General features: G+C 36.5%; 2 protein-coding genes across 16 annotated transcripts in view; one reads left to right on the top strand and one right to left on the bottom strand.

Annotated features, from left to right (window-relative positions):
* The window catches only part of aatkb (apoptosis-associated tyrosine kinase b), a 770,376-nt gene that overhangs the window by 172,869 nt on the left and 580,623 nt on the right, over window positions 1-16,884 (top strand). The window lies entirely within an intron of this gene.
* The window catches only part of baiap2b (BAR/IMD domain containing adaptor protein 2b), a 94,452-nt gene that overhangs the window by 42,350 nt on the left and 35,218 nt on the right, over window positions 1-16,884 (bottom strand). For all 11 annotated transcript variants that reach the window (XM_051936543.1, XM_051936546.1, XM_051936545.1 and 8 more), the window contains 3 exons: window positions 8,789-8,850; window positions 7,285-7,356; window positions 6,519-6,656 (listed from right to left, as the gene is read on the bottom strand). In XM_051936543.1, coding sequence (XP_051792503.1) covers window positions 6,519-6,656; window positions 7,285-7,356; window positions 8,789-8,850 — 272 coding nt within the window. The remainder of the gene's footprint in view (window positions 1-6,518; window positions 6,657-7,284; window positions 7,357-8,788; window positions 8,851-16,884) is intronic.

Below are 16,884 nucleotides of genomic sequence, written 5' to 3'. Positions count from 1 at the left end.
AGTTAATGTCCAATAACAAACAACAACAATAAATAAATACCTAACTAACTGTCCTGAATCAGATTAGAAATGAAAAATTTTGAAAGACAGTAAATCCTTATAAACATACTGCCCATCTAGCTCCCTAATAGACAAGGGATCCAAAAATCTAAAAAACAGTTCGCTAATACAAATGACAAGATGGAACAGCAGGCAAGGTTGCTACACTCCTGGCCCTTCATTTAAATTTCTTACTGAAGGGCCTGCTGTGTACGTACTTGTAATTTGAATGTTCACTTGGATACATTTATGTACCACATGACAAAACCTGCCTGAGTGACAAGGTATAGGTTCCCCTCAACATGGTTGATAAAATAAAATCTTAAAGTAATCTTCAGCTAGAGCTTTTTATGTATATATTATTCGCTGTAGAGCAGTGACAGTAATTCATCTCATATGTGCACACACTTTATGCCTGACATCAAAACACACTAGTTTTAGAACACTCACATTTCTTTGTACTTTACTGAAATGAAAGCAGTTCAATTGCAGTGAATAATCTGAACTGGTGTAAAAGGTAACTGGTAAACTTCCAGAAAAAAAATAAAATTAAATAAATACTGGACAAAAATATTGTAAATTTTCAGAGTTATACTAAACAGCCCTTTTCCATGGTACAAGTGATGGATTAACAACTTACAACTTTTCCACCACAACGGAAGGTAATTCAGTCTTGAAAGTTGATGCAAATTAACAGGTACCTAGTTTTTTGCCCGATTACTTACAAATCTTCTGTGATATATAAGCAGTTTTGGAACACACTTTGTTTTGCTACACTGCATGAAGCATTATGTTGACAATATTACCACATCAATAATGACGAAAAAAGGCAATTAACAAAGGAAGACAGACTGACCATTCTAACTCTTAAACATGTAGGTCTTTCCTTATGAGAAACTGCAAAGAAAGCCAAGGCATCAAAGAGTACAGTGTCCTACGCCATTAAAAAGGAACATGGAAACTGGAGGAAATTAACAGAACAGGTCTGTCATATTCAAAGCCATAACAGAATCCCAAGAAAATTTTCTGAGAGTCAACAGCTTGTGTGATAGGCATATTACAACATAGTGTGTGAAAGTAAGCAAGTCTCACTTTGAATAGTGAGACTTCAAGCTACAGGTTTGATAGATCAAGAGGAAGTCAGAAAGCCATTGGAAAAAAGTGGCCAAAAGTTTCAGAACATCCAATTATTCCAATTTGTACCGATATTTATTCAGTTTAATGTCTCAGCGTACTCTAATATTAAATGATGGATAAAGATTTATTATTCGTGAATCTTCCGACGAGTTCGCCAGTGATCCTGTACAACTTTCCAGAAGATGACAAAAAGGAAGCTGTGTAGAATGGCGCAGGTCTTTAATATAGTCTAAGATAGCATTATAAACTAAAACTACCCTACTTTAACAAGCACAAATAAACTTAACACATGGAAAAACCTAATGATGAAAAGTTTTTACTTTAAAAGAAGAAAACAGGCTAGAAATACAGACAAGATGACAGAAAAACAGTCTATAATTAGCTAACAGGTTACAAGAGCAACATGCGGAAAAGATAAGGGGAAATGCATTTGTAAAGTTGTACTTAAAGTAGCATTAAAGAACCTGCTTTGTTTGACACTAAGATAACCTTGTGTATATACCTGTGCATGTTTACCCAAGAATGAAAACTGGAATCACATGAAATGTATTAGTCTCTTTAGAGGAAATATTTAGGTTGATTTTATCCTTACTGCACACTCTGGAGTGCAAAATCAACAGTATGTGATTAGTTCTAATAGAGAAGAGAGAAAAAGAAAAATGACAAAAATATATGTTATTTGTATATGCTACTTAAAATCACTTGTTTCCACTGTTAAAAGGCCAAGTCCAATATGAAAGACTGCCAGAACAACCACGCTGGAGCATTATGGCTGTACCTATAGTCACTACATGCAAATCGACCCAAAAGCCAATCTTTAAAATAAAACCGTAAAGCTGGTAAATAAGCTTTACCTTGAGATTGCTATAGGATGTTTCTGCTACTTACTGAACAGAGGAGGGAAAAAAAAAAAAAAAAAAAGTCACTTTCCAATACTAAAACACAACTGGATGTAAAGAAATATATCCCTAAATAGTCCATGCCTTAAAGCACTAAACTTAAATTATAACCTTATTAGCCAACTTTTAAAGCCAATATTATAAATGTACTTTGTTGCAAAGCAAGACAGTAATGACCCTAATTTAATTAATTCCATTAAAACTTAAGTTGATAGCATGCACTTAAAGTAGGTCATGTTTGGTTTAGAACACAGGTTTCCCAACTGTCCAATAATTGGACACAATGTCGGCTAGGTTTTCGTATAAAAGTTTCATTGGATGAAATGTTCTCTATTTAATATAAAAAAACATACTGATTAGAAAAGTCCCATTTTTGCAGTCATTCTGTGAAGTCAGAAATATACCAAAGTGTGTGTTAATTTAAATATGTTCATGGAGATTAAGTGGCACCAATTTAGTACATAGTCCATCCATTTTTTAACCTAACTTTTTCATTATCCAAATCATAAGAGAGTTGGTGGCACTCAAACATTCTAGGCAATGGTACTCTGACTGCTGTTAAATACTGAGGGGATATCCTCAGAGCCATTGTTAGTGGGCCCTAAGTTCCTCCTGGTGCAGGACAATGCCTGGCTGCATTTAGCCAGAGTGTGTAGGTAGTTCCTGGATGTTGGAAACATTGATGCCATTGACTGGCCTGCATGTTCCCCAGACCCTAATCCAGGGGTGGCGAATTCCAGGCCTGGAGTGCCACAGTGGCTACAGGTTTTCAATCTAATCCTTTTCCTAATCAGTGACCAGTTTTCACTGCTAACTAACTAACTTTCTCCCCCATCACTTTAATAGCCCTGTTAGAAGAGTTCAGCCCTCTGAATTGATTCCTTTCTTCATTAAACAATAGCCAAGCAGAAATGAGATGTGAAATCAGCTAACAGATGACCAGCTAAACTGGGGCTTCAAACTCTAACCAATTTCACTCCAATCACTTTCTTAATGAGAAGCCAATTCTTGCTGTTAATTAAACCAGTTATTTAATTCCATGGCTTGTTGCTGCTCTCATTCTGCCACAGCACACATTTCGAGAACTGTTTTTCTGTTCTAAGAGCACCGTCAAAATGTTTTGGTGACCTGAGAGATCAACCTTACCAAGACCATCACCTCTCTTTAATTTCAGATATTGTGTGAAAGGCACAGGGGAGATGGTCTTGTGGTGGCTTGTGTTGTGTCTCATTGTTGTTTGGCTGCTAATTAAAGAAAAACGAAACAACTAAGGGGCCGGAGCCAAGTTAATTAAAAGAAGAAATCAGCAGCAAAAACTGGTCACTAATTATGAAGATGGTAAGAATGAAAACCTGCAGCCACTGCGGCACTCCAAGCCTGGAGTTTGCCACCCCTGCCCTAATCCAATTGAGAACCTCCAGAGACATTATGTAATCGGTGCATTCAATGCCACTAAGTAGTGCCAGAGACTGTTCAGGAGCTCACCGATGCCCTGATCCAGGTCTGGGAGGATACTCCCCAGGACACCATCAGCCATCTCATCAGGAGCATACCCAGACTTTTGTCAGAAGTGCATACTGGCACGTGGGGGCCATACACACTACAGAGTCACATTATAAGTTGCTGTGATGAAATTCATGTGAGAGAGCAGTCCGATTTCAATTTTTAACTTTGGTTTTCGGTGTAATTTTGAATGCAACCCTCAATGGGTTAGCAAGTTTGGTTTCCATTGGTGATAGTTACATCATTTTGTTCTCAAAGTACTCGGTAAAGATTTTCCACTTGAATATTTCGTTCATCAAGATCCAACATGTGATTTAAGTGTTCCTTTAATTTTTTTAAGCAGTGTATATAGAAGGGTTCTTTATAGAATGATTTGCATCTGTCTCATATCTGTTTTAGTTAGATCCCATTTTTTTTAATGATCTGGACACATTTGACTCAACAGCATGAGCTTAAGCACGTGTAGAAGGAAAGGCGGCTCTGAAAGACTGCTTTGGCACTACAGACTGGGATATCCTGCAGGGATCTTATAGTGAGAACATTGAGGAGGTTGTTGATTGCACTACTGACTACATCATCTTCTGTATGGACATTGTAGTTCCAGTAAGAACAGTACGCTGCTATGCTAACAACAAGCCATGGATTAAAAGTGACATCAAGGGCCTTTTGAACTAGAAGAAAAGGGCTTTTAAAGGCGGTGATCAGCATGAGCTCAAGCGCATGCAGAAGGATCTCCGAGTCCAGCTCAGGGCGGCGAAGGAGCAGTACAGAAGAAAACTGGAGCAGAAGTTGCAGAATAACAGCATGAATGAAGTGTGGGATGGGATGAAGATCATCACTGGCTGCAGCTCAAAGTGGGGTGCCACCATCAAGAGAGACATGGAGAGCAAACCAGATGAACAACAGGTTTGACCACCCTAACCCACTCTCACCTCGGAGTACTGCACCCTCCATCCATCCTTCTGCTGACACCAGCATAGGAGAGAGTTTCCCCCCACCCACAATTACAGCAGCCCAGGTAAGCAGAGAGCGGAGGAGACTTCGTGCCAGCAAAGCAGCAGGTCCAGATGGAGTATCGCCACGACTGCTGAAGGCCTGTGCGTTGGAGCTGGGGAGTCCCCTACAGCGTATCTTCAACCTGAGCCTGGAACAGGGGAGAGTCCCGAGGCTTTGGAAAACATCATGCATCACTACAGTCCCAAAGGTATCACGTCCTGGTGAGCTAAATGACTTCTGGCCTGTCGCCCTGATGTCACATGTGATGAAGACCATGGAGTGGCTGCTGTTTCACCACCTGAGGCCACAGGTCCACCACGCCCTTGACCCTATGCAGTTTGCATACCAGAAGAAGGTGGGAGCGGAGGATGCCATCATCTATATGCTACACTGATCCCTCTCCCACTTAGAGGCAGTGGTGCAGTAAGAATTATGTTTCTGGACTTCTCTAGCGCCTTCAACACCATCCAACCTCTGCTCCTCAGGGACAAACTGACAGAGATGGGGGTAGATTCATACCTGGTGGCATGGATCGTGGACTGTCTTACAGACAGACTTCAGTATGTGCGTCTTGGGAACTGCAGGTCAGCAGCACAGGACTGCGGCAGGGGACTGTACTTTCTCCGGTCCTGTTCAGCCTATATACAATTGGACTTCCAATACAACTCGGAGTCCTGCCACGTGCAAAAGGTGCAGACCTATAAATACCTGGGAGTGCAGCTGGATGATAAATTGGACTGGACTGCCAATACTGATGCTCTGTGCAAGAAAGGACAGAGCAGACTATACTTTCTTATAAAGCTAGGGTCCTTCAACATCTGCAAGAAGATGCTGCAGATGTTCTCGCAGACAGTTGTGGCGAGCGCCCCCTTCTATGTGGTGGTGTGCTGGGGAGGCAGCATAAAGAAGAGGGACGCCTCACACCTGAACAAACTTGTGAGGAAGGCAGGCTGTATTGTAGGCACGGAGCCGGACAGTTTGACATCTGTAGCGGAGCGACGGGCGCTGAGCAGGCTCCTGTCAATCATGGAGAATCCACTGTATCCACTTAACAGTGTCATCTCCAGACAAAGGAGCAGCTTCAGCGACAGACGGTAGTCACTGTCCTGCTCCACTGACAGACTGAGGAGATCGTTCCTCCCCCACACTATGCGACTCTTCAATTCCACCCAGGGGGTAAACGTTAACATTATACAAAGTTACTGTCAGTTATACCTGCATTTTTATCAGTCTTTAATTTAATATTGTTTTTTATCAGTATGCTGCTGCTGGAGCACGTGAAATTCCCCTTGAGGATTAATAAAGTATCTAAGAGTTAAAACAACACAAACCATATTGCTGAATGCTATTTTAACAAAAAAATTAAGGGAGTCTAATCGCACTGGATTTGAAAAATTACTTTTAATTGCACTATGAAATCCTCACTTCCTTAACTTCAAGAAATTAGCACATTAGCCAAATAAATATATTGTATACAACATAAAAGCAAATATTTCAATGCATACTATACTATCCACAGTATCAGTAAATTCTACCAGAAAAAAACCTCACTAAATGTGTTACTTTCTGATTAATATTGTAACAGATGACAGAATTCCCAGATGTTTAAAATTATTATTTCCAGAATAACTGATAATAAGGTAACATAGTAAGAGTTCAGGCTCTTAAAATTGAGTTGTGAAGCTTCATTACATGCAACAAAAGTGTGAAGCAAACCCTGAGAGACTACTACTCGAGCAAAACAAGCTGTTCAATAGCTATTATAAGCAGGGTAGTGGGGGGGAGGGGGGGTCAGGGAGGACTGGATCCTCCCTAGAGGGAGATATAAATGTTGTAGACACACTTGCCTTTGAGGCTTAGTTAAAAAGAACAGTACAAATAACAGTTCAGAATAAGTTATACAGTAACTGGAGAAAGAATGGGGAAAAAAGCATTATACATTACCTGCATCTCTTTTTCACCATACTTCTGAGGATTCTTACTTCCTTGGCTTTTCCTACGTAGCTTTTTAAGCTCAGCCTGACATTTTTCCAGAGACTCATTTTTACTCTTCTGCTCCATCTGATACTTCTTTAGTGCTGCCTACCGGGGCAATATCAGGTAGATAAAGAGTAAATCTAAAATTATGACAGAGGACTTCATTTATGCAGAAACTCCCTTTCAACACTTTGTAATAAAAAGTAGCTTATGTAAACGTCTGGGTAGGAAAATGCCTAAGTTGGTCTATAACCAATTTTCATTCTGAAAGAAAGAATCACTTGCAGTCCGAAATGTTGAATTAGCATTGGTTGATTTAATGGAAACAAAAAGATTTAATTGAAATTATAACAGATTTTAATAAAGCCAAGATTTCTTGATATTTAAGACTTGTATAGCGTATAACTTTAGATTCATTAGGTAACAATTTAAAATAAAGCCATCTTGCACAGAGAGGGTGCAGAGCATTGTTGAAGAGCTTGGGTGGATGCTCTAAGATGATAGAGGAAAGGAACCAAGACTGGAGAGTTTTGAACACCTCAGAAAGGTTAAGAAAGTGTCCTGCATAATATTTTAGTAATCTAATTTATTAAGAAAAAAAGTTAAAGGTCTTGGCTAGTTTAAGCACATCATACTGAATAAAGTACAAATTAACAGCTGGACTGCCAATGAAATACTCAACAATAACACTTTTCACACTCTAAGCTCTGAAATTCAAGAAATATGTGCTTACACTGAGGTATCTAGCATCCAGTTCCACCTTCTTTTCTAGTTCCAAAAGTAGTTCATTGTGGAAAGATTTTAACTGGAAAAGGAAAAAAAAATGACTCATTCACACTCAAATGATCAGTTTTAACTGCAAAAAGTAACACAGATAAGCTGGAAACATGTTTATAGATAAGCCAGATCCTATTATATAAGTATTAAAGTCAAGTCACAATAGCTTCCCAATGGCGAGTCTTTAAGACTGGTTAAAGATCTCTGAAAGTTAACATGACATATTAGTTGAGAATTCGGTTTGGAAATAAGCTAGGCATTGCTGTTGCACGGACCATAATAAATTACGCCACCTTTCCAGTGATCCAACTTAACATTTATTTATTTCCACCACACAGACCACAAAAATAATTTTGAACAGCTATAGTAAATGATATTACAAATGGATTCTAAAAAAAAGCACTTAAATGGCATACATTTAAGTATTTGTAGACTCAAGATAATTCATCTAGGATTTACCATTTTTCATGCTTTATAAAAAAGAACCAATTTTGTTGATAACATTACATGATATATCCCATCTGAGCACAGCAAAAGTATGTACGTAGTATTTAATGATTAAGTCAAAAAAAAAAAAAAAATCAATGAAATCACAGCAAGGAAGTTCTAACTTTAGTAGCTCAAAAGTATAAAGCAGTAGCAGTCCAGACTGTTACTTCTACAAAGAACATCAAAAATTTCCCTTTTGAAAAATATTTGACAAATGAAAGTAGAATATCAGGTTTACTATTTTTATGGCCTATCAAAAATGATTAGCTTAAAACACATGCAGTACATTAAAAAAATAGCAATTTAGTTGTTCGATTTGTAAGGCACTAATGATGAAAAGACTTGGATAAGGTTTTTGCCCGTTCTTCAGAGTGGTGATTCTCAGATTTGTGTGTGGTTGTGTCAGAATGCCGATACTCACTAGAACAGCAAATAAATGTGAACACAACATTAGACAAAACTGCTGGACTTCCCTCCAGTCCCAGTGTTCTCACAAAATGTATTAATGAAATTAACAGAACAGCACTGAATCCAAGCATTGTGTAACATACATTAATCTAGCTTGCAATCAAACTACTACTTCTACTGCATTTCACTAGAATTCTGTAAGCAGTATTACTGCATGTTTACTGAAAAATTGACATAATACAGTAACTTAAGATTCTATGGAGAACAGAAATAAAAAAAACTTCCCTTTCTACAGTGTAGTAGTATGTGTTAATGTATACTTTGTCTATTTTTCAGTGCCTAAGCTTTATTCATTAAAATACACAGAAGAGTAAATATAACATTTAAACGGCTTTTTAGACTGTTGTATATGGGCTCTGGATCTCCACAAAGGATTCGGACAGTTGAAAACGTAACCCAGATAAACTCCTGAATGATGACAATTCATAATACAGAATTTTGAAATGCATAAGCACATAGGCACGACAACTCAAATACAGAAATGTTATAAACAACCAACCTACCATATCCTCTAACTGCATTTGAATTTGCCGGTGGACTTCAGCCATTTGAAACAGCACATCCCCTGCAGAGGAGAAAGGGGAAGGGAAAAAAAAATAAACAAAAAAAAAAAAAAGAAAAAAAAAAGAAAAAAAAAAAAGAAAACAAAAAACCCAACAACAAACAAAAGCACAATATTAAAATTAAGGAAATGACTAATTGCAGCGTGCAAAACCATGCAGCCAACAACATGGTGGACAAGTGACAGGAAGGAAGCGCGAATGAACAAGATGGTGCATTGTCAAGTCATGAACAAAATCTACCACTACATTAAGGAATGGAATTACATAATTTCCAAATCAAAAATACATAATACCAAACTTAAGGCAAAGAAAAATATAAATTAAAAAAAAAAAAAAAATTAAAAAAAATAAAACTTTAGAAAAGGAAATTAAAATTAAATCAAAATCACATCAAAACAAAAAAAAAAAATGAGTCATGCAGCAAAAAAATAAAAAATGAACTTAAGTATAAAAAAAAAATAAAATAAAAAAAACTCTTAAAAATACCTACATGCTGCCTCTTCTGAATATGCAATGCATTGTAAAAAAGGGACAAAAGAAAAAAACAAAACAAAAAACAAACAAACAAAGAGACAAAATCTATATTGAGCAAAGATAAGACTTCAATAGACAGTGAGATTGTACTTGATAAACGAGACACACAAGAGGGTTCTCTCAATGCACTCAATGTCCATTAGTGAGGGCCAGAGTGAAATGAAGCACAAACTTCAAGGCTACATAGGGAATACATCCAATAAAACCACTACAAAAAAGGTGGATTTATAAGGAAATGTACACAGAAAAATATTTTTTATAGAGTGCCTACAAAACAAACATTGGTTTTTGAAAAAGTTCCTAGAAACCTTTGTTGATGTAACCCTCACCCACCCCAGTAAAAAAGCCACAAGCAATTTTAAGAATTCCACACAGGTAAGGTATAAAAGATTTAACAATCAATATTTACTTATTTACAATGAAACTTATGACAATCTGTAAAATTATCTTTTGCACCCTATACTCAGAAAATCTGCTTTTCTCATAAGACAAATCTAAGCACTGGATTAGTGATACTGTATACAGGACAAAAAAGGTCTTGAAATAATAGCAGAAATACTGCTGCAAACATGAGTTAAAAGGCAAACAAACAAGTATGAAACATCCTAATGATCTAAATTTATTACTAATATGGTTTGAGGGTTTTTTAAAACCATTAACATGCAGTAAAAAAGTGGTTTACATAATGGACAGATTACTGCCGAAGGAATACCAGATATATGGGCAAGTGAACAGGCTTTTAGGCATGCCATGCCTTTCATAAAATCAAAAACAGTAAACAACCATTAAATTGGTACTTTTAAGAAATTTTAGAACTAGTTTATATCACAATCAGAATGCACAATTTTGACTATTTCCATTCTTGCATAGATATTTTGCTCTATCAAATCAATGGAGAAATATCTGATTAAATTATGCAAGAATGGAAAGAGGTATCACAAGTGGATCTGCTTTTGCTGTAGCTTCAACTATTTACAGTAACTCCAGAAAAACAATGAGAATAAGGATTATCACCGAGGCAAACCAATGAACCAACCACCAGAACATTTTGAACAAAAAAAGTGAACAAACACATGCTTAAAAAGGTTTCCAAGCAATTTTAGACTGAATTAAATTATCAGCAATTTATAAAGCCAACAGCATGGGTCTGAGGCTAAGGATCTGTGCTGGTATCCGGAAGGTTGCCAGTTCAAAACACAGTTACTGCCAAAGGGGATCCTACTTTGCTTGGCCCTTGAGCAAAGGCCTTAACCTGCAATTGCTCCAGGGGTGCTGTTCAATGGCTGACCATGCACTCAGACCCCAAGAGGGAAGTGAAAACTAAGATGAAAGTGTTTTTTTCTACAAATATTGAAAATGTCGTGTGTTCTTGCATCTTACAATTAGACTAATGGGTATAAGGGTCCAAACATGAAATAAAGCCTTAAAACTTACTGAATGCGTACACATTGAAACTGCAAAGGTTCTGATTAAAGAAAATATGCCTTTGGCATTTACCAGTTATCATTTTGGTAATGAAATGAAACTAGAATTTTTTTAAATATCACTTTTTTTTTTTTATATTTCCAGTTCTCTTATCTGCTCACAGGTATCGTGTGTGGAGCAATAATAACCCCAACAAGTCCCCAGTGCCAGTCTATATCCTGCTGATAATCCTAGTTTGTTTCGGCAACGTTTCACTTGTTACATTCTGTGCACCTCTTGTACATCCAAGATTACAGTAGAGTATTAAAAGTGACAGAAAGCAAATAATTAAACTTTTTAAAATGCAGGATGAGTCACTCTTGCAGAGGACAAGGAGGGAGACAAAAAAAGCCCAAAAGAAAACATGTTTTAGTGAGTAAATGCCCAGACACATACCAATTAATCAGTAAATACACAGGGAGAAGGAGAAAAACTAAATGTAGATACTAGAGCTGTGAGGCAAGTATGACCGCTGTGTGCTACCTATAGAAGTCTGCATAAAAAGGAGCACCACGAGCAGCTGAACTGAGCTGTGTCAGAGGCACTGGCACCCAATTTGCCCAGCCTGCAAACTATCATCTTGTTTGGAGGCTACATTAGCCATACCCCTAATGACAGATTTATTGCAGGGTTGACTGAAAAAAATGTAGACAGATTGTGCCCCTAGTAGCTGGGGGAAAGAACGGCATATGGATTGCCACTGACTGACTGGAAAGTGTGAGATGCCGCATGATGGAAGAAACTGCAGAGTAAAAAAGAAAAATGCAATAAGTTTCGGTATAGTGAAAGAATGTAAATGATAGCACGTGTGAATTTAGTTATTATTGTCTAGTTGTCTACAGACCACAGACAGCATATCACATCCGGGCACCAACATTCATTGTCCTAGCAGCTCCTGGGGAGGACTTTCAGAGGTCAATCCACACCCCTAGCCCTGAAAGATGTCACAAAATTTCCTTTACAAGCAGATAAATGTCACAACGTTTTGTTTTGTGCCCCCACCCCCCTTATTACAATGACATGTATACACTGTTTTGCAAAATATGTGTAATCTCAAAACATGGATCGATACTCTTAGCATTTGTCTGGAATAATGGACATATTTGGTAAGTTTTAAGTGTGGACCAGGGTATCCATTAGCCCCACTGTAAAATGCAACAATAGGAAAAGAATTTAAAATTTATAAAAGGAAAAACCACCACCTTAGAATACAAGTTTGTGGCAAATACAGTATATACAACCATGATTGAGAAGAAAACTTCACCTTGAAAAATACTGAACTTTAAATAACACACTTGCCATGAGATGGATGACCCAATATCTGCTTAATTATGAGAATACCTAATCGGACCACAAGGCATAAATTATTAGCATATGTAATGAATCACATTTCACTAGTCACACAAAGTCAGAAAAAAAAAAAAAAAAAAAAAATAATAATAATGGTATTACTACTATGAAATGTAGGTCGATTTACAAATCAGTATCTACATTTTTCTTTAAAAGGCCTCCAATTGTTCAAAAAAGCATGACAACACTTCTAGCAAGGTTATTTAGATATAATCTCAAATGTACATATACTAGTCAAAAGCGAAACTGAAATATTCAAACACAAAAATTTTACAAAATACTTCAAAACAGGAAGATTTCAAAACATCTAGCCTAGAAAAAAGCAAGAGATAAAACCTGCAAGCTAATGTTTTGAATAAGTAAATAGACTATTATGTTGGTTTTCTTAAAATCACTAATACCTGTAATAGAGACTTTTGCCCCGTCCAGGGTCAGTTCCTATGTGCACCCAACTCTGCTAGGAAAGACACCAACTCCAGACTCTAAACTGAACAGATGTAATAAAATAATCTGTTCGGCAAACTTATTTGAACTGTTATTACCTGCTAACCTGTTCCTTCCACAATGTACCTTTTATCATTATTTGGAAAATGGTTCAACTAATATGATTCACTATCACTCTATGCCCATCGGTATCAAATTTGTTTAATTTCACCTACTGCAAGTAGAAAATGTGGGTTATCATGAAACATGCACTCAGCTGAACAGAAAGAGCTATTTACCCATAATTTCGTCAAGTACAAGATTGTAGAATTACTTAAAGGAAAAAGTATCCTAGACAATATACTAGTACCAATGATGTCCTACACACACAGCTGAACAAATTGGCTTAATGTCATGTAAGAGTGTATTATGAATAATCATTCTTGACTTAAAGTTACCATCAGCAGGCGTGCACAAAAAATCATTTCTGTGCTTTACAATTTTACAGGTTATAAAGATTGAGAAGTAAACTTACAGATTTTAAACCAAAAGCAAGCTAAAAATGGTATTTACCCACTCCTTCACAATCTTTTAATCTGAACCATGGGAATTAATTTACAATACATATTTATCCCAGGTGATCTGAGCAGTTCAGTTAAATCCCAAGAATGATCCTGGTGAACTCTAATCCGATTTGAAATGGGTTTAGGAAGCCTGCTTAAGACTGTTTTTGTAACAGGTGTCCTGCAAAAATAATCAATGACTTCTGGTGAATGTACAAGTAAATATTCAGAAATACTACAAAGAAGAAATGGAAAAATACAACTGAAAGTTATAAGCAATCAAAACAAAACAGTTATAAAACACAGACAGACACTCGCAAAAGACATGCCTTTAAAAACACAGATACATTTTTAGGTTGGGTAACAACCGGTTTATTGCATCATTCTGTCCAGCCCCCAAAATGACATAGGATGTCATTTTTATTTTTCAAATTTTAATTAATTGATTTCTTTAAAAAATTAAAAGTAGTCAAACACGACAAAACACCCACACACATCCCTCTTCAGATAAGAATTTCCATCATGCATTACAGCTTGACAGGACCAAAAAGAATCACTGTTATGGTCTTAAATACTACATTTTAAATTGTGTTAATCCAGAGATAAAAGGGAGAGAAAGAATCCATAGCAGACCAAAATTACAATCTCCAATCAATGTACCCTGCTCTTTAAGATGCCTGATAAACTGGAACACACCAAAATCCTTCTACCCCACCCTACACACACACACACGGAGAATATGTAAACTGTTCACACATAGTGGGCAGACCAAGACTGGAAGGACTGGCCATAATCTCCACTACTCCCTAATCCTGTACTGTCCAGAATAATTACACAATATTTTTTTATTATATAAATGTAAGCAGTGCACACCTTTTCTAAAAATCATTCCAACTAAAACATTGCACACCAAAATAAGGTCAGCACTATGCAATAATGAATAGCATGCATATAAAAAGAAGTGCAATTGCATTTAAACGGGAATAATAAAATTAAATCTATCATCCTTACTGCCAGTAGGAGTATATCGAGGAGGGGTTACCTTTCAAAAATAAAACATGGAAGAAAAATAAATACATACATAAAAAGAACACAATTGTTTGAGGGGGTGTAAGTGAAGGAGTGGTATTCTTGGTTTATTTGGTCAAATAACAATAGGACTTTTTGTTAAGACAGTTGAGCAGTTACATGATAATAAAAAAAAAAAATCAAGTTTGTGGGTTAGTCTACTTCAGAACAGAAAAATAAATCTAAAAACAATGCATCTTTTTTACAAAATAAATTTATATATAGTCATATCTCAGCTCAATATTCGCGCTAGATCTAACCCATACTAGCACTTTTCCTAATCCTTAGGGTAACAGGAAGAACTTCAGTAGGAAAGAAACACAATCAAAATAAAATTCTGAGAAATATCTATGACAAAAAAGTAATAAGAGATTGAGTTTTTAAGAAACCTTATGAAAAAAGGTAAAACACAAACAAACAAACAAACACCAGTACCTAACAATCATCCAATGTAGACCTTACCAGGTTCCAAAATTTGACGTAATACATTGGTCTTGACTGACAGATATATAAAATGAAAAGTGGCATTCTGAAGTCAATAATGCTGGCATTAAAAGTAAATTTAAGATTTGGAAAAATCTCAGTGTTATATAAAAAACAGTCTTTAAAAATAAAACTTGCAGTAATTTAACTACTGAGATAAAAATTAAACATTTAAAAATGCATAAATAAGCCATCAAATATTAATGTATTATGTACATTTTATAGACTACTACATTTTCGTTTTCCTACTTATGTAAATTTCATACAAATGGTATTCCGTACCAGGTCCGTGTGAAGTTATTCTCTGTAAACCCTCTCCATAGCAAACCGCATATACTAAATTAACAAATGTAAAGTTTATAGAATGAAGTTTTAGACAATTTTGCTTTATTTGTAAAAGAATCTGCCTCAGCAAGGTTCAGTATACACCACTACCTCCACACCCATAAAAATCGAGGTTCATTCACAGGCTGCACAACAGTCACAATTTGTGTCAAACAAGATTAAGCATCGAGCAACTCCGCTCAGTATGGCAGATGTAATGTCCTTGATTCATATGGCAGAACAGAACCCCACTGGCTGTCCATATTAATAGAATTATGTAAACTGGAATCGAATATTAATCTGAAATGCATCATCAAAAGAGCAGCAATCATTTTGGATGACTATGAATGTCTGTAGTCTAATGTACAATTCAAACAACACAAAAATAGCTGAAGACTGAAACATCCGTCAATTTCAGCAAGGTATTGTCAATAAAAATGTCCCCTTTTCATTAAGTATAGCACAGTTCAAATGCAAACACTGTATAAGCCTATTAAAAATGTATGCTGAAAAAATTGAAAAAAAAAAAAAGTTATAATGCAAACATTTGTGCTTGCATTATTATTTAAACCAACACACACCGCTCCACTGCTCCTTACAATTACCCACACCAACTCAATAATAGTTTAACGATCCATTAGTTTGTGATGGTACTTATGAAGTCCACTATTACAATGAGCTCAAAACAGAATTAAATATCTTTTTTTTTCTAAGCAGTGTACAAAAGATTGTCACAGATTACAGTATTTTCAGCAGGTTTTTTTTTTTTTAAATAATGTCTCAGGCACTGTTTTATGAATTCTAACCTTGGTTTAAAATGGGGATGCAAATAAAACACTTTTTAAATTTTATTGATAACAATGAGTATGTTAGGTAACAGGTTTGGGTCAAGGGAAGAGAGACAAATGAAACGTACACACAGACACACACACTACTGTGCAAAAGTTTTAGGCAGGTGTGAAAAAATGCTGTAAACAAAGAATGCTTTCAGAAATATAAATTATGATTGCATTTTGTAAATTGATAACAATAAACAAAGTGAGCAAACAAAAGAAAAATCTAAATCAAATCAATATTTGGTGGTACTACCTTTTGCCTTCAAACCAGCATCAATTCTTATAGGTACACTTGCACAAAGTCAGGTATTTTGTAGGATTATAGTCAGTTGTATGATCAACCAATTCTACCAAACAGGTGCTAATGATCATCAATGTAATATGTAGGTTGAAACCCAGTCATTAAATGAAACAGAAATAGCTGTGTAAGAGGGTTAAAACTGGGTGAGGAACAGCCAAACTCTGCTACCAAGGTGAGGTTGAGGAAGACCGTTTCATGTCATGGCAAGATTGAGCACAGCAACAAGACACAAGGTAGTTATACTGCATCAGCAAGGTCTCTCCCAGACAAAGATTTCAAAGCAGACTGGGGTTTCAAGATGTGCTGTTCAAGCTCTTTTGAAGAAGCACAAAGAAATGGGCAACATTAAGGATCGTAGACGCAGTGGTCGGCCAAGGAAACTTAGTGCAGCAGATGAAAGACACATCAAGCTTATTACCCTTCAAAATCGGAAGATGTCCAGCAGTGCTATCAGCGCCATCAGCTCAGAACTGGCAGAAATCAGTCAGAGCCAGTTATACCCATCTACTGTCCAGAGAAGTCTGGCCAGAAGTGGTCTTCATGAAAGAGTTGCAGCCAAAAAGCCATACCTCCGACGTGAAAACAAGGCCAAATGACTCAAGTATGCACGAAAACATAGGAACTGGGGTGCAGAAAAATGGCAGCAGGTGCTCTGGACTGAGGAGTCAAAATTTGAAATATTTGGCTGTA

The sequence above is a fragment of the Erpetoichthys calabaricus genome, chromosome 14 (assembly GCF_900747795.2).
Source record: "Erpetoichthys calabaricus chromosome 14, fErpCal1.3, whole genome shotgun sequence".
Taxonomy (NCBI): domain Eukaryota; kingdom Metazoa; phylum Chordata; class Cladistia; order Polypteriformes; family Polypteridae; genus Erpetoichthys; species Erpetoichthys calabaricus.
The sequence above is the reverse complement of the archived record's forward strand: the minus strand, read 5'-3'. Positions and strand labels throughout refer to the sequence as shown.